Genomic DNA, 20,196 nt, shown 5'->3' on the forward strand with positions numbered 1-20,196 from the left:
CAGCCTATTTTTAGAGGTTAAAGACGCCAGCCATAAATAGTTTGATAATAATGCTTGTGGTTACAACTCAGCATGTAAGACAGTCTGGGAGTAAACCAGCTCTTTTCATGCTGTCATCTAGTTCGCTGTCTTTTCCCTTTTAAATTAATCCTGAGACCTTGCCCACAGGACACAGGGGATCTGAAGAATCTTTTGTTTCCTCCTGCTTACTAGCTACCTTGGAACATGCAGAACTAAAATTAATTCATAAATTAAAATTAGGTTAAAATCAGGTGGATAAATTAAATCTTTGAAAATGTTCTTCATTAAAAATTTTTTAAAACTATCTTGCTTATCTGCAACCTTACTCGGAATGTTACTTTAATTGGGAACAGGACACACACTGCGGAGGAAAAAGCACTTGGATTCACCGAAATATCCTGGAGATGTGTCCTTAAAAGACTTCCATGTTAGGAAGTAACAATTTCTATGTCATCTATCCCAATGCTGAGTGTCTATCAAGAGAATAGGGTTTTAAGAAGTTTATATATAAGTAATGATGAATGTATATGTGCCAACACAATACCTATATATGTATATGTTTCTATAAACGTATTTTATACATGTATATACACAATAGACGCTCACGCACATATCCCCCAACAACAGAGACCTTTCAGCATGATGAGACTTGCTTTCTTGAAATTACCACCTTTTCCACACTCAACCTTTCTATTCCACTCACATAACTCAAACTTATAGTGCATCATTTTCTAAAGGTTTCATTTCAATTTTCAATAAAAAAACAACAACTAGGCAATCCAAATTATATTAAGAAACAAAAGCATATTTAGGGCTAACATATTACCCTATACCCTTCAAAAAGAAAAAACGAAACATGTTATTGTAAGACACTATGAAAATTTAACACTCAGTTTTAATATTTTCTTAGAAAGGAGAGGAAATCCCTAGCTTAGAGAATTGAGTATAAGAGATCTAAACTGGCCTTCATGTCCATTTGCTTGGGATCAAAGGCTAGGTTAGAGACTCAAGAATAGCAAATTGGACCCAATCCCCCTTCTCCTGAATCTACAAAATAGATGGCAGTTACAAATCATAGAAATCTATAGGTCTTCAAGGTTATTATCTGAGTTCTTAGAAAAAGGAAGCTCTAGTGCTGGACCTTGTTTATAGAAGGAAATCCCAGCTCAAAGGTAGGATGGGAGGGGGCAGACACCCAGCTTGGACTGCTGAGTCCTGGTACCCGTCATTGCTAGACCGCAGCAGGGCAGAGCTGTTGGGACTGTTGTGATGGCTCTTTACGACGCACAGCCATTTTAGGCCAAACAAACCTGGCCATCCACATCCTCCAGCCCCCACTCATTCTCCATCACAAGTTCTCTTTCAGCAGGCCGAGCTTCCGCAGGGCCTCCCGGCGAGCTTCCTCAGTGGAGCCTCGGCCAGCAAACTGGACAGTGATGCCTTGGGGTCTGAACCCCACGGCCCTGGGCAGCGAACCTGACCGCTTCCTAGCATCCTGACTGCAGTCTGGCTGACGGTGCTCATACAAGCTCTTGCTGGCGTTCTGGCGTGCAAGTTTATTGGTAAGAGCCGGGTCCGGGCGGAAAGTGACAGTTTTCCCAGTAGAGAAGAAGGCACCGGGCTCACTCTTTAGGACATCATGGATGTTCTGGAAGCCATTCTCCAGTGGTGGCGTCTGCTCTGTCTGCACGCCTCTGGACTGCTGACTGCTGGTCGGTCCTCCTGCCTGTGTGGACACAGCTTCCTGGACGGGGCCTGGCTTGCTCTGGCCACACGTCCCCTGCTCTGGAGAGACGCTTCTCTTCTGCTCCGGGAGATCACCCTTTCGGGCCCGATCCTCCCATTCTCCCACGGAGAAGAAAGAGACTCCGTTAATGTTGGCCAGGACCCGGGCTTTCCGCTCCTGCACGTTGACCGCGGCCTTGGAGATGGTCTTGTTGAACTCCTTCCCGGCGCTGTTGGTCACACTGATGTTGCTCGGGAAGCGGTGGATCTTGGGTGCGGGCTGTGCCGTATGTCTGTGCCACAACAAGTGGTCTCCGTTTCGAGGGGCCATGGAAGTCAGCGTCCTCCCTTCTCCAGGCCTGCCCTCCTTGGAGGGGGAGGTGGGTGAGAGTGCTTCATTTCCTGCCAACTTCTCAGAAATTTTCTGGGCGATAACAAGCGGAGTAGGAACTGAACGGGGCAGTTTTGGGTGCTCCGCTGGAGGAGAAGAAGAGAGCTGCTCTTTCCTGGGGTGGGCTGGCGCTGTGGTGACAGGCAGGGAGGGTGGCCGAGGAAGGGCCTCTGGACCGGTGCACCCTGGTGGGGGAGAAGCCTCCACATCCTGGGCCCCGCATTCCAGGACGGCAACGTCTTCCTTTCCAACAGGTCCCGCCCCTGAGAAGTAGGCAGAATCCTCATAAGGTTATGTAACCTTATGTAAAAATATTCACATTACATTTCCCCCTGAATTGAAAAGGGTCTCAAAGGGACATAATACCAACTTCAGCAGTACCTCCTGTAAACTGAACTTCTCTATCCCTGTCCCCTGGGCTAACAAGAGAGAACGGAATACATGGTTCTCATAACCACAGGACGAGAAGAATGAACCAGTGATGGTGAAAGACTGCCAAGGCAGAAATGGTCAGTACCTGGGAAGTATACCGAAAAAGCAAGCTCCTTAGGACCCATCCGCCTGAGCCATTCATAGGAAGAAATAGTAACTTGCCTTAGCAGGGGTTGTTACAAAGGGGAAATGGAGGCTGGGAGGTGATGTGGCACATCAACAACTCCATCGCTTTCCTCCATGAAATAGAAATGTTTCCCGACAGCCCCAGGTAGAGCTTAATATGCCAGCCTTGGAGCCTTGACTAGATCCTGAACATACATTGGTCGCAGATCACCTAATACTTTTCTGGACTTAGGTTTATACACGTGTCTCCAGCTGCATAACTGTAGGCTGCCTTATTTACCTTTGTACTGCAGAGTCTCACACAATGCCTGCCAAAGAGGAGGCCCTTAAAATTGCTATGAAAATGTCGAAATTGATGGGCAAGGTGGCTTATTTTCAAAATGTGTTTTCCTTGGTACCAGCCTATGATCTGACATTTTTAAAGGAACAGCTGGTTCAAATTTATTTTAGGAATTATACTTCAAAGAAGTGTGATAAAAATGGGGAATTCATATTAAGTCTCTTCTTTGAAGAGATGGCTGCAAACTAAGCTCCATCTTTGGAATCTATAACCGTAGTATGTAAAATTTTTGTGTAACACACAGCCCTGCTTAAAAAAAAAAGGGGAAAAATATTTCTAGAGGCTCGTGACAAATGGCAGGATTTTGTAAGTAGCCGAGCAAAATAATTTTCTATTTTTTCCCTCATCATCACTAATCCTTATCCCCTTGACCACATTTATTTCCAGTATTTTTTCCAATTAGGAAGGAAAATGGAAGAAAATTTTCTCCTTGTGCCTCTGGTTCTATCACAGGAGTTGGTGAACAGACCTCCCTTTCGATGCCGCCCTGAGTTAGGCAAGGTACAAAGAGGATGGCGAGCTGAATTTTCCTTCTGATCATTTCCTGTTTTCCTGAACCAGCTGACTTTTCAGTTTAAATACTCCCACCTCGGCAACCATGCTACAGCTGTAGGGATATAATCTTGCACAAAAATTGAGATCAAACTTCAAGGGCTAAAATACAAGTACCTCCTATGGTATGTTTTCTTTCTATAATCAATTGTTACCTGAAGCCATTTTCAGTTTTCTTTATATATATAAAGTTCATCTGTATGACAAATAGTTTCATCCTTAACTCTAGCCCTTTTGGAATTTCCCTTCATGTGTTGTCATCCTAATGTGCTAAGAAAACATCCACTTAGTTGGACAAACTATGAAGATGATGCTTCTAACCTACAAAAATCTGGTAAGTCCCAACAGCTCCACACTGGCAGACACAGAAGGCAGTGCCTGTGTCATGTAAAACACTAACAAAGCAAGCCGGAGTCTGGGGACTGGCGCTTCACTCCTCACCTGCTGTTTCCGTCACATCCGGGAGGCGCTCAGGTTCCCCAGCTGCATATACTGGCTGCACTAAGTCAATGACATCTTCTGGTTCCAAGTGGCCGGGAGTGCTTCCTTCCAGAGACTCTGGGGGCTGGCAGTGTACCCCACTGTCACACAGGACTTGCTCCTCAAAGTCGTCCTCCAGGGAATCAATAGTCTCTTCAAAAAACAGGATGACATCCTTTTCCTCATGGGTGAGGTACTTCAGGCTCTCGTCATCCTATAGAATAGGTGTGCGGATTGGGAATGGAAGAGAAAACAGACAGTGGTTTCAGTGAAGGAGCAAACCAGGACCGAGTCTAGATCAATACAGAGTCTAGGGTAGGATGCACAGCACTCTAACACCTCCCACTTGGGAAGAGTCTGCCATTCAGATGAGCTCACTGACAAACCTGTGCCTCTATGTCCCTCACCCTTTTACCTATGTGAAAAAGAAGGCTGCCCAAAAGGTACAGAAATAAAAGATCTCAGACCCTATGATTAGCTCTAGTCTTGTGGTTCCTAGTGAATTAATGACGAGAAAACAATTCTTCTCCAGTGCCTCCTTGGGAACGCTGTTTGCACTTACTGCTTTCAGACACATTTGCTTCTCCCTAATAGCAACGTGGGTAATCTCTGGTTAAAGATGATGAACTCACATATTTATGTCTTCCTCTAAAGACCTTACGAAAACAATAATGGGATTTATTTCTTTAAGAAGGCACAAATCACCAAGACAAAATAATAGGAAAAGTTGTGACAGCAACACCATATGGGAAGTTAGATAGCAGGACAGTTGTAACTGACTCAGAAAGATGAATTTTAGTCAGCAGCAGGGTACTTGAGGGCTTCTCTCAGCCTGGAGGCTCCTCTGAAGCCCAGGCACTGGGGTGCTGAGCGGTTCTGGAAGTATGGAAAAGATGACATTGTCAAGAGCAGAATAGGTTAAAGGCTGAAAGAGAAGCAATTATGTTACCCAGGTAGAAAACTAAATATTTTTTCTTAAAGAAAATAAAAGAGTGATTTGAGGTGGGAAACATGACGCAGAGTTGACAGTGAAGGACTGTACTGAAAATGGGGAGTGAATGAAGCCAAATTAATACTCTACATAAAAGACTGGAAGAGTCTTCTCTGGGGATTTGAATGATGCAAGGGCCAAAAGACGCTAAGACCACAGGTCCTCAATGAATGAGCTCAGCCAGATTACTCTACAGTGCAGCCCAGTCAACAAAACCTAGAAGGGAATTTTTAGTCAGGTTCTTAACATTCTAATCTTAAGTATTTGCAAGCAGCTGAGAAAAACCTCTAACATGAGAGACAATATCAAAACAAAACAAAAAAATAAAGCAAATTATAAGAAACAAACTATGCAGAATGATGAAAATTTCAAAAAGATGATCATTAATATCCTGAGAGATAAAAATACAATGCTATTAAAAAGTAAAAAACAAAAAAGAGTTCTTAGAAATTAAAATTATGACAGCAGAAATGGAAAACTAAATAAAAGCCTAGAAAATAGAGACACTGGCAAAGTACAACAAAAGTTTAAAAAAAATCTTTTTAAATAGAGAAGAAAAGAAAACTAGAGGATAAGTGTGAGAGGGCCAACATCCAAGTAATGAAAGTTCCAGAAAAGGAAATCAGAAAAAAACAGAGGGGAAAGAACTATCAAAATAAATAAGTAAAATAATGCAAGAAAATATTCCCAAACAGAAGGATCAAAAGGGGCCATCAGAATAAACTAAAGAACAAGAATAACAGAATAACATTGTGACTTTTCACTACACCAAAGACTAAGAAAAGATCCTAAAAGCTTCTCAGTGAAAAAAGAGGCCACATAACAAGAGATCAGGAATCAAAACAGCACCAGACTTCTCAGCAGCAATATTGGAAACCAGAAGATAATATTGTCATTCCTTCAAAATTCTGAATGATCTATAGAGCTTCCGGTCAAGATTTCAAAAAGATGATCATTAATATCCTGAGAGATAAAAATATAATGTGGTACTCACGTCCTCCCACAACCAAATCAAAATTACAACTAAACTACAGAACCATCATTGAAAACTGCCTGAAATATAGCCAAACAGAATTCTACATCTAAGGATATAAAGAAGAAGCCACATTGAGGCTGATAGGAGGGGTAGAATGTGGAATGGGCTGGTTGCACACCCATGTGTGATGGATAAAAATGGGGAAGGATATTTTGCCTGGCGAGGTCCCTGCTGAGGAGCCAGAGGTCCCAGCCCACACCAGCCCCCTCCAGCCCAGGGTTCCAGTGCCAGGTAGAGAAGCCCCCATAACTGCTGGCTGTAAAAACCAGCAGGAAGTGAGGCTGAGTGAGAGGGAGTGGTGCTAGAGTACAAGGAGTGTCTCTTTTTAAAATTTTTCTTACTTTATTTATTGATTGATTTTTAGAGTGAGAGGAGGAGAGAGGGAGGAAGGGAGAGGGAGGGAGAAACATTGATTTGTTGTTCCACTTATTTATGCATTCATTGGTTGATCTTATATGTGCCCTGACCGGGGATCAAACCTACAACCTTGGGGGATGATGCTCTAACCAACTGAACTACCTGGCCAGGGCCCCGGGAGTTCCTCTTAAAGGGCCCACAAAGAGACTTGAACTCACTCTCTCTGAGCTCCAGCACTGGGGCAGCAGATTGAAAGGGACTTACTGGGAGGGACTGAAGTGTCTGGCATCAGGGTGAGAGCTGGAGGGGCAGCTTTCTCCCAGACAGAAGTGCTGGCAGAGGCCATTGTTCCTTTTCTGAGCCCTTCACTCACAGTGCTGGCAGGTGGGCACCGTATCTGAGACTCCATCAACCTGGCCATCACTGTCCTGCCCTGGTGATTCCCTGAAACCCGGTCACCACCCACCTTGTGGGCCCACCCACATTGTTTCCAGTGGTTTTTTTTTCCATACAAATGGATTGTTGTGGCTTATGCTTCAGACTTTCCTAAAATCTCTCAAAAAAGCAGCATCTGGTCTCAGTGTGCCCTGTACCTCTCATGAAGTGGCAGCCCACCTTGGTTTGTAGCTTTGCCCCTCCTGGGCACTTCCAAGCCCAGCACAAGTAACAGCCACCTGCAGATTGCTTTGTAGCTCATGCTCAGTGGCCCTGGGCAGAACACAGGTGGTAGCTGACCCTGGCCTGTATCTCCTGGGAGGCCCCAGAGCCAGCACACCCAGTGGAAAGCTTCAGACTGAGTCAAAGTGTCATGATCTAACCACTTCCATAAGCAGCACACTGAAGAGGTGGACTCAGTGGGCACCAGAGTCCTGCTGAAGTAAATGTGAGCCCTTAGCACAGTTGATCCTCCACAGTGGTTGGTGGTCACAGCCAGTCTTTGCAGCCAATTGGCCTGGGAATAAATCCCTCCAATTGATTGCCAACAACAATCAAGGCTGAACTACAACAGGACGGTTTACATAGCCCATGGATAGGGGTGCTCACTTGGAGTACCCAACTTGGACAAACGGGGAGGTTGTGCCACTGGATCCTACAGGACACCTACTACATTAGGCCACTCTGCCACTCAGAGATGTTGTAACTCTACCTAACACATAGAAACAAAGACGGGATGGCTGCCAAAATGAGGAGACATGACCCAAATGAAAGAACAGAACAAACTCCAGAAAAAGAACTAAATGAAATGGAAACAACCAATCTACAAGATGTAAAGTTCAAAACACTGGTTGTAAGGATGCTCAATGAACTTAGGGAAAGAACTCAGTGAGAACTTCATCAAAAATATAGGAAAGAAAACAAAACAAAAAGATATAGAAAACATAAGACCAGAGTTGGAAAACATAAAAATGAACCAGTCAGAAATGAAGAATACAATAACTGAAATGTAGAATACATTATAGGGAGTCATTAGAGTAGATGAAGTAAAGGATCAAATAAATGATTTTGAAGCAGAAAACATTCAATCAGAACAACAAAAAATAAAAGAAAAAAAATAAATGAGCATAGTGTAAGGAGCCTCTGGGACAACTTCAAGTGTGCCAACCTTCTCATCATGGGGATGCTGGACAGAGAGGAGAGGGAACAAGAAATTGAAAACCTATTTGAAAACTTCCCTAACCTGGTGAAGGAAATATATATACAAGTCCAGGAAGCACAGAGTCCCAAACAAGATGAAACCAAAAAGGTTCACACCAAGACACATCATAATTAAAATGCAAAAGGTTAATGACAAAGAGAGACTCTTAAAAGTAGTAAGAGAAAAGCAGTTAGTTATCTACAAGGGAACTCTCATAAGACTGTCAGATAATTTCTCAACAGAAACTTTGCAGGCCAGAAGGGATTGGAAAGAAATATTCAAAGTGATGAACAGCAAGGACCTATAACCAAGGCTACTTTACCCAGCAAGACTCTAATTTAAAATTAAAGGAGAAATAAAGAGCTTCCCAGACAAGAAAAGCTGAAGGAGTTCATCACCACCAAACTACTGTTACATAAAATGTTAAAGGCCTTCTTTAAGAACAAAAAAAAGATCAAAATATGAACAATAATGTTAATAAATACATATCTATCAACAATTGAATCTAAAAAATAAAATAAATGAATAAGCGGACCAGTAACAGACTCAAAGATACAGAGAACATTTTGACAGTTGCCAGATGAGAGGGGGGCTGTGAGGATGGGTGAAAAATGTGAAAGGATTAAGAAGTACAAATTGGTAGTTACAGGATAGTCATAGGGATGTAAAGTACAGTATAATATTGTAAAAACTGTATGGTGTCAGATGGGTACAAAATTTATCAAGATGATCACTTAGTAAGTTATATAATGTCTAATCACTGGGGTACACACTTGAAACTAATATAATATTATATATCAACTGTAATTGAAAAAAATGACTTAGAATTTTTAAAAATTCCAAATGAATTCAGAACTAAAATTTTATGCCTAACCAAATTTAAGTTAGGTTTGAATGAAGATGTTTTTAAGAAATGCCAGGCCTTTGTCAAGAAGCTACTGCAAGGGGGTGGGGAGTAAGGTTGTTCCCGGAGGGGAAAGAAAAAGATAAAGGAAAAGATAAAGGAGCCAGGAAACAGGAGAATGAGAGGGAATCCTTGGACAATGGTAGTATCCCCAGGATGTCAGCTTGTGCAGTGAATAACTAGTCTAGTTCAGAGGAGGCCAGAGGGCTACACAGAACATGAAGACAGCAAATAAAACAGAAACAATTATGAACCATAGAAAAACATTTAAAGCTATGAGAAAAAGCATATATCTACAAGTCAACTTACCTGTAGCAATACACACACACAGGAACACACAGATATATTAATTCTATTAGTATTTATAGTAGCAAGAAAACAAGCAAAACAAGAAACAACTAAAATGTCCAATAATAAGGTATTATGACTAAGTAGATCATGGCACATTCACAGATGGAATATTATATAGCCATTTAAAATGATGTTTTCAAAAGAATATAATGTTTCCCCCCCAAAAAAAATAATTTTCATGTTTCATTGTTCCCTTCAAGTCCTTGTCCACACACATATATATTTTGCATAGATAACACGTACAAGTTATTATTATTTTGCTTTTTACCTGTATAGTTATAATGATTACTTTTATATGTAGTCTTCTCTCAGTAACTAATGACTGTGATAGTTATATTTATTAGCTGGTTTTGCAAATTCAAGAATACAATGTTTAGTGAAAGTAATGCATATAGAAAAAAGAGTTGTTTTGATGATTTAATTTAAATGTATACATACTTAATATGAACACACATACTTAAAGGATACTTTAAGGATACTTAAAGGATATATAGTCAAATGTCAAAAATGAGGGGAAAGGAAGGTAAATTACAAAGAAACAGGTATGAATTAAATGTCATTGCTTATGCTGAGTGGGAGACGGTAGAAGTATTCATGGAAGACTGATGCATTTCATAAACCTTATGAAACTATTAGACTAAACTGTGCTCATGAACTTTGATAAAACAGCAAAAACTATGGTGGAAGCAAAGGTGACTAAGAGCTGCTCCACCTGGTATAGAGCAATGCTTTACCTGCTGTGATCCAGAGGCACTCATATGCCCTCCTACCCAAGCATCTAACTTCCAGGGTCTGTAATCTTCACAATTTGAGGTCTTTTTGTTGTTGTTGTTATTAATCCTCACCCAAGAATATTTTTCCATTGATTTTTAGACAGAGTGGAAGGGAGAGGGAGAGACACACACAGAGAGAAACATCTATGTGATAGAGACATATCTATTGGTTGCCTCCTGCATGTGAGCAAGCCTGCAATCGAGGTACATGCCCTTGACCGGAATCAAACCTGGTACCCTTCAGTCTGCAGGCAGACATGATATCCACTGAGCCAAACTGGCTAGGGTGAGTGGCTTTTCTTTAGTTTAAAGCATAGTATACATTTGTTTGGGGGATGACTAACACAAAAATACATGCACATTTCTCAAACTAGCCTGGTCATATGAGCTGAAGGAATGATGACTTAGGAAATTCTCTACAGCATGGGTTAGGTAAGCAGATAGAACAGAATACTGCTAAAATGGATAAGCAATATATATCCATTGGATATAAGTCTGTATATAATCGCTGGGTCATAAGATACGTGTATGTTTTGGTAGATACAACCTAATAGTTCTCTGAGAGGCTGTACCAATTTACAGACCTTTCTGCAGGGCTGTCACTGTAACCAAAATGTTAACCTCCACCTCACTATGTCTGTCTGTTTTGGCCCTCTGATGAGCAGAACATGAAACTTCCATAAGAAATTAAGCGACACTATTCATTTAGTGATTTTTCTAGATTTTCTTGCAGATTCGTGGGATTACCTGGAGGGTCACATTGTGTGGTGCAGAGCATTCCTGCCTTATCTTTTCTCCGTGTACCTTATTCTTGCTGTCCCCTACCCACTCAGCACACTGCTCCTAACTCTGCTGCTCTCCCAGATTCATTTCACCTTTTCTTCTTTCCGTGCAGAGTAGTTTACCACAGTGATTCAACAAAAAATCCTTGCAACTAAAATTATTAGGGCTTCTCACTGCAACAAGAATTGTTTGAGTTGTCTTGTACCCATGGTGTGGGGAAGTGGGTTTTTGATATCTAAATCCAGCCTACCACCAGGAATGCTCAGGGCCTACTCAAGAAGGCAAATAATCCTTTCCACTAGTATTTACAGGGTAAAATAAGATTGTTGTTAGAGTAATAAATTTGACAGTAAAATAGTAGTCAAGTTTTCAGGCTAATTTAAATTGGCTAATTGAAATAAGCGAATATTCTAGAAAAATTAATTGTACTGGACAAAAAGCAGTTACTAAAATTTTTATCAGTAGTACATCACATGATAAAATTGCATAACATGTACTGAACCTAAAGCAGTCATATTATAGTGCAAAAAATTAAAATTTAAAAGCTATCAAGACTACATTATAAAATTTTCAAAAGCCTCCTAATATTTAAATCAAAAAAAGGGGGAATAGTAGAAGAATATCATGTAAGGAAAAATATCCTGTAAGTAAATTACATCTAGAAAATCTGTACTTTAGAAAATTAATTGTAATGCTAACAGCAAGACACCAATGAAAAACACACATGGTGTCAAAACAAGCCAGAGGAAAATCATTTGGGCAAAAAATGAAAAAGGATCACAAGTCAAATTTATAGAAAATATTCCTTTATTAACTTTTGGTCGAGAATATTTTTGTATATTTTCAGAAAACAACTCCAAGACCATGTGGATTCTGGCAACAGAGAGGAATTGACAGGACTACTCCAGCCATGAAGACAGAAGAGAAGCAATCCAGAGATGGAAGACACTGACGATGCCTTGCCATACTATAAGTCAGCAGCTGTGTGTCACTGCAGGTTGCCCAGGACCAAACCAGAGAGGGTCGGACCTGCATTAAAACCATTTGTCCACCATCCAGAACTGAAATATCATTGCTAACATCTACACATAAGGAACTGTTTGACATTGAAATTGGGTCTCAAAAGAACTGTTGGCCCAGAAAGAAACTCACTACAGACTGATTCATTTGCCTTTCAGCATAACCATAATTGCTTGTCTCATTTTCGGTTCTTATAAGTGTATTTCTAGTAGCACATGATCTCACTCATCTAGGGGAAATGATGAACAACATAGACTGATGAACAAGAACAGACCCAGAGACAAGGAGGCATGGATCAGACTGTTGGACCTCAGAGGGAGGGTAGGGGAGGGTAGGGATAAAGGGGAGAGATCAACCAAAGGACTTGTGTGCATACATATGAGCCTAACCAGTGGTCAAGGACAACAGGGGGGTGGGGGCATCTGTGGGGAGGGGTGTGGGATGGGAATTGGGGGATGAGGACAAATATGTGATACCTTAACCAATAAAGAAATTTAAAAAAAGAATTATAATGAGATTTAAAAAAAATTATTAGGGCTGTTGGCATAACACATATCCTTGTAGTCAACGACTACAACCATCATGGATGTTGTTAGGATAACATGATAATAACAACCATAACAAAAAAATCCCCCACAAATAAATTAAAAAAACAACAACTCTGTAACCACAATTATTTGTTGAATTAAAAGTCTAGAGAAATAATGCTCTCTGCCTTTTCCCTCCTACTGTGACCTTCCCAAATTCAGTGTTTCAATAGGGCTACTCACAAGTTTTTTATAATCTACCTTGGTTAGGTATTAATTTCCCTTTGTTGTATAGACAGTAGAATTCAATGGGCAACTGGCCTGTAATAGACCTACAACTTAAGACACATGCCAACTTCTCACATTAAGGGAGGGACACAAATAAGAAGCGAGCATATAACTCACGCATCTAATCCAACCTAAAAAAGCAAGGAATCCCAACATAAGATTTCATTTGGAAACTAAGCTTAGGAAGGGGAGGTCCTACACAACTGTTTTATGTTCTGTGACAAAGTATAGGACTCATAGGCTGAGAGATGCAACACACAGATCAATCGGTCCAGCTCCGTCATTTGAAGATGTGAAAACTGGATTCAGAGGCGATGAATGACTTCCCAAGGGCTGTAGACTACTTCATAGAGGGGCCAAGACTAGAACTAGTACTGTGCTTGCTTTTTGTTTTATTCTACTTATTTCCCTTTCTAATCACATATTAATCCAAGACCCACGCTTGGACACCCACACAGGTCGCATACATCATGTCCTGGCATTTTCCCTAAAGCTCACAGTTTTACCTCAGTGTTCTTGTGCAACATGAGATACCAATCAGTTCTAACCAGGCGGCTCTGTGATCAGAGTCCCAAGTCCTGGAAGGCAGATTCCTGCATCCTCAACCTATTTGAAGCCCCTCTCTCTCTAAGTTTAGAGGCTGTAAAATACGTGGGGTGACTGGAATATATCCCCAGGTACCTTCAGTCTACCCTTGAGCCTTGACCTAAGCAGCAGGGCCAAAATGGCTGTGGGCTCAGTCTGTTGCCTAATTCCCCAGAGATGAAGCAGCCCTCCAAATGAACCCAGACTCTGCTTGCACCTGGTACAGGGAAAAAAGTGGGAATAGAAAAACCCTGGTACCAAGGGGCAGGGAACCAGGAGATTTAAGGCCAGGATATTTAAAGAGGCACCTGGCCCTTGTCCAAGAAAGTCCCTATCTACTCCTCCCATTCCCAGGAGATGCTGGCACTGCCCTTCTCAGTCAGACATTAAAAAGGAAAGCCCTGGAGAAGAGCTAGAGCACAAAAAGCAAGGCTGTGAGAACAGACAAATCAACAGAGCCAGAGAGCTGGAGGGAAATGGGGAGTGACTGCTAACTGGCCCTGGGTTTCTTTAGGGGTGATGGACACGTTCTAATGTTCTAAATGTGATGACGGTTGCACAACTCTGAATTACTAAGAACCATTGAGTGGCATACATACTGTACGGTATGTGAATTATATACCAATGAAGCTGTTTTTATATCTATGTATGTTTATTTTATCCTCACCAGAGGATATATTTTTCCATTGATTTTCAGAGAGAGTGGAAGGGAGGGAGGAGGGGGGTAGAGGCAGAGGGAAGAAGGGAAAGAGAGAAGGAGAGAGAGAGCAAGAGAGAAACACTGATGTGAGAGACACATCAATTGGTTACCTCCTGCATGCACCTGCCCTGACCAGGGCCTGATATCAAACTGCAACCGAAGTATGTGCCCTTGCCCAGGAATTGAACCCCGCGACCCATCGGTCTTCAGGTTGACACTCTAACAACAACCGTCTAGGTCAGTGGTCGGCAAACTGTGGCTCGTGAGCCACATGCGGCTCGCGAGCCGCAGTTTGTCGCTCTGTTGGCTAATGAGTTTGCCGACCACTGCCTTAGGGAAAAACACTTAAAAACTATTTTAATAATGTACTAATGTCTTTAACCTGAAGTCAAAACTTCTGGGTAAGGGTAATGCCTTACGCAGTGGTCAGCAAACTCATTAGTCAACAGAGCTGCAGTTTGCAGACCACTGGTCTAAGTCACTGTTATATATATACTAGAGGCCCGGTGCATGAAATTCGTGCCTGGTGAGGGGCTCCCCTCAGCCCAGCCTGCACTCTCTCCAATCCAGGACCCCTTGGGGGATGTCCGACTGCCGGTTTAGGCCTGATCCTGGGGATACGGCCTAAACCGGCAGTCGGACATCCCTCTCACAATCCTGGACTGCTGGCTTCTAATCACACATCTGCCTGCCAACCTGGTTACCCCTAACTGCCCCCTCCCTGCCAGCCTTGTCACTCCTGACTGCACCTCCCGCCAGCCTGGTCACCCCTAACTGACCCCCCTGCCGGCCTGGTCACCCCCAACTGCACGCCCCCTGCTGACCTGGTTGCTCCTAACTGCTCCCTGCCCCACTGTCCTGTTTGCCTCTTACTACCCCCCCGCCAGCCTGGTTGCCCCCAACTGCCCCCTGCCAGTCTGGTCGCCCCTCACGGCCCCCCCTCCCCCTGCTGGCCTGGTCGCCCCACACAGCCTGCTGTTCAGTCATTTGTTTGTCCCTCACTAACCCCCCTGCTGGCCTGGTTGTAGGCAGCCATCTTGTGAGGGTGTGAGAGTTAATTTGCATATTACCTCTTTATTATATAGGATATGCAAGGTCATGGCCTAGTGGCCCATGTGGAGGAGGAAAGAAAGCTGGAGTCCTAGTAGTGGTGGTCCCCGCCTGATTGTTGTGCTTTCAGAAGTAGAATTTGTTAACTTATTTCCCAAAGAACTAAGTGGATAGAAAATGAGGATAAACAAAAACAATAGTTTTCTTGGGAAGGTTTGCATTGAAGAAACCCTAAGTTTGTCCCTATTATTTGGAAGGTAGCAGGCTGACAGCAGACATATTTTTTTAAACTTTCCTTTCTATAAATGGTGTTTTTAATGCATCAATGTGGAGTAAAAGGAAGCCCTTTAAGGCTACAAATCTCCAGATGCTAAAAGAATTGCATAGAAAACCATATGTTACACATTCTGCCTGCCATGTTGACTTCAGGTAATGGCTACAAGTCTTTAAGAGAAAAAGTGATGCATTTCTACCGAATATGCATGTTTTGAAGAAGTAATTTCTACTATGTTTAAACTAGAAAATTAAAAATGCTAAACCTACCAAAGGAAATGTATGCATGTTGTCCAAGGCTCGGTGAGGAGAACAGAGTCTTCCTCCCATTGGTGCCTGTGCAACCTGCACAGATGATGGAAAATGTCCATTTCCCACTGGCACTTTGAGAGGAATATCCTGACAAGTTGGATAACAAACCTTTCCAGTGAATGTAACCAATAATTAGAAAAGTCAACAATCCTAGATATACCTGTGGGAGTAAAGATTTGGGATAGGAGTGTTCATTGTTTTTTGGAAATGGTAGAGAGAAAACCCTTGTTTGTTTGAACAAAAAAATTGAGAAGTCTTAAAATACTCAGACTAAACTAACCCTGACCTTAAAAAACTACTAACTGTAGTTCTTAAACTTTTCCTTTTGTTTTGCTTTTCTTTTAAACGAAGAAATTTGGTTTTACTGCAGGTAAGACAATTGTGGCAGCTCCTTGTGAAGGAGAAGACAAGGACCAGCAGACACATCTCTATTCCAAGTGAATAAATAAATCATAAGAATGATTATAATGGCTGAAAATAGTTCTTGAGATGAACCAAGGTCTCTTAACCAGTAGTCTCCTAGGCAGGCAACCTTGGGCATTTGTTCTGGAGGAGTGTGATTTGATATTCACATTTTCTTCCTACAGACCCCAAAATGATCTCCCTGACGCTTGAGCAAGGCTAAGCTGATGAGAGAATGCCCTGCAGCTGAAGCAAAAAAGGGGCAAAGGAAGAAAATAAAAGTCAGCCTCTTTTAGTTCCTCACACAACTTTAAATGCTCTACTCACCCCAGCAACCTCATGAGAAAGACCCTGAGTGCATGTGGCATTTCCCACAGTTCCAGGACAGGGTTTAATTATGGTTTTTTCTAACTAGTCATTGTTGTAATTTTTCACTATTGGCTAACTTAAACCTGTACTTCTGGCCGGAAAGAGACACAAACAAACCAGTAAGGGATGAGATATGTGTACAGTTTTGATTATAGATCTAAGAATAATGGCTTTGAAGGATTACAGTTGAGCCCCATGGCTGCCTTAAACTGGCAGTATTATAGAGAGATCTTGATTGAGACGGAGCTGCCATAGTGCGTGGCACCATACCTCTACCAGAGCCCTCATAAGCTTGGGTCACACTGTCCTAGAGCTTCCCCTGGCTGTCTTGTGAGTTCCTGGAAAGATTAAAACCGGGTTTTATTCCGTCATCTATTAGTTCTTATATGTAGTAAGCATTTACTAAATGTTTATTGAACTTTTATAAAAGCTATTTAACCTGTCTTAAAATGGCTGTTTTGACCAGCAAGTTTTTGGTTCAATCTGGGTAAGGAGACAGAACTGAAAGGAAGATGGGGTTACTACTGACCAGGTCTGCTTCTCCTTTCCAGCCTGTTCTGTTTTCTCTCCTTGAGATCATCTAGCAACAAGAGTGTCAGATTCTCGTGTGCTCCTTAGACTCCAGTCCAACCTGACCATGAAGACAGCATTCCCCCTGCCGGCTTTGCCTTCTTATCCCATGACTAAGGAGTGTGGCCAAAAGACATAGAAGGCTCTGCAGAAGGAAGGGATTAATCAGGAGCTGACAACTGCTGTCTGATCACAGACTCATTATGTGACTTTCGGGCCACAACATTTGTCAGCTGAGTGAGAAGGAGGGTTACTTGACAGTTCATTGGATATTAAATTTCCAAAAAATCAATAATGAATTTGGATCATTGTTTTTGCCCAAGTTAGAGATAAAAATGAACAGGAGGTATGCTTGTGATTTTGGGATGTTTTCAATCCATCCCAAAGAAGCAGTTATATTTCTTAATTTCTTAAGACCTATGGGCAGTAAGAGCATCCCACTCTTCAACCAGCCAAAGCATATTCTTTTCTAGAGGAAGCTCCAGGTGCACGCAGGGAAGAGAAGACTTCATTCAAGTCTACATTCAGAATACGAGCCAAAGAACACTGGAAGTATTCCATGGTGTCACTGTACCACAGCTTTTTTCACCATTCATCCACTGATGTGCACTTGGGCTATTTCCAGATCCTGGCTAAGGCAAATAATGCTGTGATGAACATAGGAGTGTAAAGAAGAAAAAAAGAACACTGGAAGGAGGCAGCATTCTGTCCCTGGCAGTGGCACCCAAGGTGTTTGTAAGATACATAAGTGTTTGAGATACTGGCCTTACGAGGTTAAGAACATAGGAAACCTCACACGCAAAGCTTCCTTTGTCACCTTAAAGAGCTATCATTATGAAGGGCTCTGAATCCTTTTTGAATCTCTTATTTTGAATCTGAATCACCTCTTGAGGTAGTAGGTTCTAGAACTACACTACCAACTTTGCAAAGACATGCTACTTTGTATTGTATGAAAGCTTCTCAAATTTCAAAGGAAAAAACACATTCAAAAGGTATCCTCTAAGTCAAGTATTTCAGAATTTGGCCAATTTGTTCTCCTTCTAATTAAAACTTTCATTAGAAAAGGTTCAGAACAAGAATTCCTTATAAGTAGAACAAAATACATACACAAACACAACTAGCCCCTTGAGTGACTTCACACACTTCCCTATATGGATAGCCATGACAACTCTATTTAAGCAGCTATTTTAATTTTTAACTTGCATTGGCTCAGGAGAAAAGTTCCTAACAAACAAAAGATCTGTCATATAGCAGGCAACATTACAAGTGTTTAAAAACTTTTGGATACTCTCATGTAACATCAGGCATTGTCTTTTATCTTTTTTAAAAACAGCTTTTGCTTAAAAGAAATACTTGCAGTTGGAACTAGGTTATCTTTTACTGAAAGAGCCTTCCAAGAGGTATACTGAGGCCTAAAAACGTTGTTACTAATTTTTTATGGGGTCAAAAATTAAAGGACAGAAAATTGAGAAACTGTTATGGTTGAGTCTCACTCTAAAGAGACAAGTCATAAAAAGACCCAGTGATTTAAAATGAAATCATATAGTTCCTCTCCAAATTTAGACTCCCCCAAAATACAGTATGAGGGTAAGATTTTTTTTTTTTTAAGTTTAAGAATCTGTACCAGTGTAGATAGTTCACTGATTCAGGGCACCTAGATGCTAAGAGAGTGCTTTGTGAAAGTCAAATGTTCTATAGTTATGTGGAAAACTTTAGTTGCCATTTAAAATAAATGTCAAAAGGAGGCAAGAGCATACAATGGAGCAGAGATAGTCTCTTCAATAAATGGTGTTGGGAAAATTGGACAGGTACATGAAAAAAAAAAAAAAAGAAAGAAAGAAACTAGACCACCAACTTACACCATACACAAGAATAAACTCAAAACAGATGAAAGATTTAAATGTAAGATGTGAAACCATAAAAGTCCTAGAAGAAGCCACAGGCACCAAAATCTCAGATATCTCTCATAGCAATAAGTTTACCGATACATCTCCTAGAACAATGGAAACTAAGGAGAAAATAAACAAATGGGACTTCATCAAAATAAAAAGCGTCTGCATAGAAAAAGAAACCACCAACAAAATAACAAGAGAGCCACTACATGGGAGAACATTTCTGCCAATGATACATCCAATAAGGGGTTAATCTCCAAAATATATAGGGAACTCATACAACTTAACAAAAGAAAGACAAACTATCCAATTGAAAAATGGACAAAGGACCCAAATAGACACTTTTCCAAAGGGGACATACAGATGGCCAAGAGACATATGAAAAAATGCTCAAAGTCACTACTCATCCGAGAGATGCAAATCAAAATGACAATGAGATATCATCTCACATCTGTCAGAATGGCTACCATCAACAAATCAACAAATGGCAAGTGTTGGTGAGGTTATAGAGAAGAGGGAACCCCAGCACACTGCTGGTGGAAATGCAGACTGGTGCAGCCATTTTGGAAAAAAAGTATGGAATTTCCTCAAAAATTAAAAATGGAACTCCCACTTGACCCAGTGATCCCACTTCTAGGAATATATCCTAAGAAATCTGAAACACTCATCAGAAAGAATATATGCAATCTTCTGTTCATAGAGCAGCACAATTTACAATAGCTAAGATTTGGAAACAGCCTAAGTGCCCATCAGCAGATGAGAAGATAAAAAAACTGTGGTACATTTACACAATGGAATACTACATGGCAATAAAAAGAAAGAACTCTTACCATGGATGGAACTGGAGAGCATTATGCTAAGCAAAATAATCCAGTCAGAGAAAGATAAGTATCACATGACCTCACTCATATGTGGAATATAATGAACAACATAAACTGATGAACAAAATAGATCCAGAGACACAGAAGCTTGAACAGACCGTCAAACCTCAGAGGGAAGGCAGGGGAGGGTGGGTGGATGGGAAGAGATCAACCAATGAACTTGTATGCATATATGCATAATTCATGGACACAGACAATGGGGTGGTGAGGGCCTGGGCAGAGGGGAGGATGGGAGTAGGCTGGAAGAGTTTAATGGGGGGAAAAAAGAGGACCTATGTAATACTTTCAACAATAAAGATTAAAAAAAATAATAATAAATAAAATTAAATTAAATGTCAGATTTCTCCATGATCCTGTTCTATCTAAGGGAAATACACAACTGTGGAAAAATAACCAATGACAACTAAAGTTAGCTCAATTATTTAATAA

The 20,196-nt window shown here is 41.3% G+C and overlaps 1 protein-coding gene across 1 annotated transcript in view; it reads right to left on the bottom strand.

The window, feature by feature from the left end:
• Positions 1–898: 898 nt before the first annotated feature.
• PROSER2 (proline and serine rich 2) overlaps positions 899–20,196 on the bottom strand; it is a 47,280-nt gene continuing 27,982 nt past the window's right edge. Inside the window, exons 3-4 of the mRNA XM_028158892.2 lie at positions 4,029–4,281; positions 899–2,400 (exon numbers count right to left, since the gene is read on the bottom strand). Coding sequence (XP_028014693.2) covers positions 1,370–2,400; positions 4,029–4,281 — 1,284 coding nt within the window. The 3' untranslated portion in view covers positions 899–1,369. The remainder of the gene's footprint in view (positions 2,401–4,028; positions 4,282–20,196) is intronic.

This window comes from Eptesicus fuscus, chromosome 5 (genome assembly GCF_027574615.1).
Source record: "Eptesicus fuscus isolate TK198812 chromosome 5, DD_ASM_mEF_20220401, whole genome shotgun sequence".
Taxonomy (NCBI): domain Eukaryota; kingdom Metazoa; phylum Chordata; class Mammalia; order Chiroptera; family Vespertilionidae; genus Eptesicus; species Eptesicus fuscus.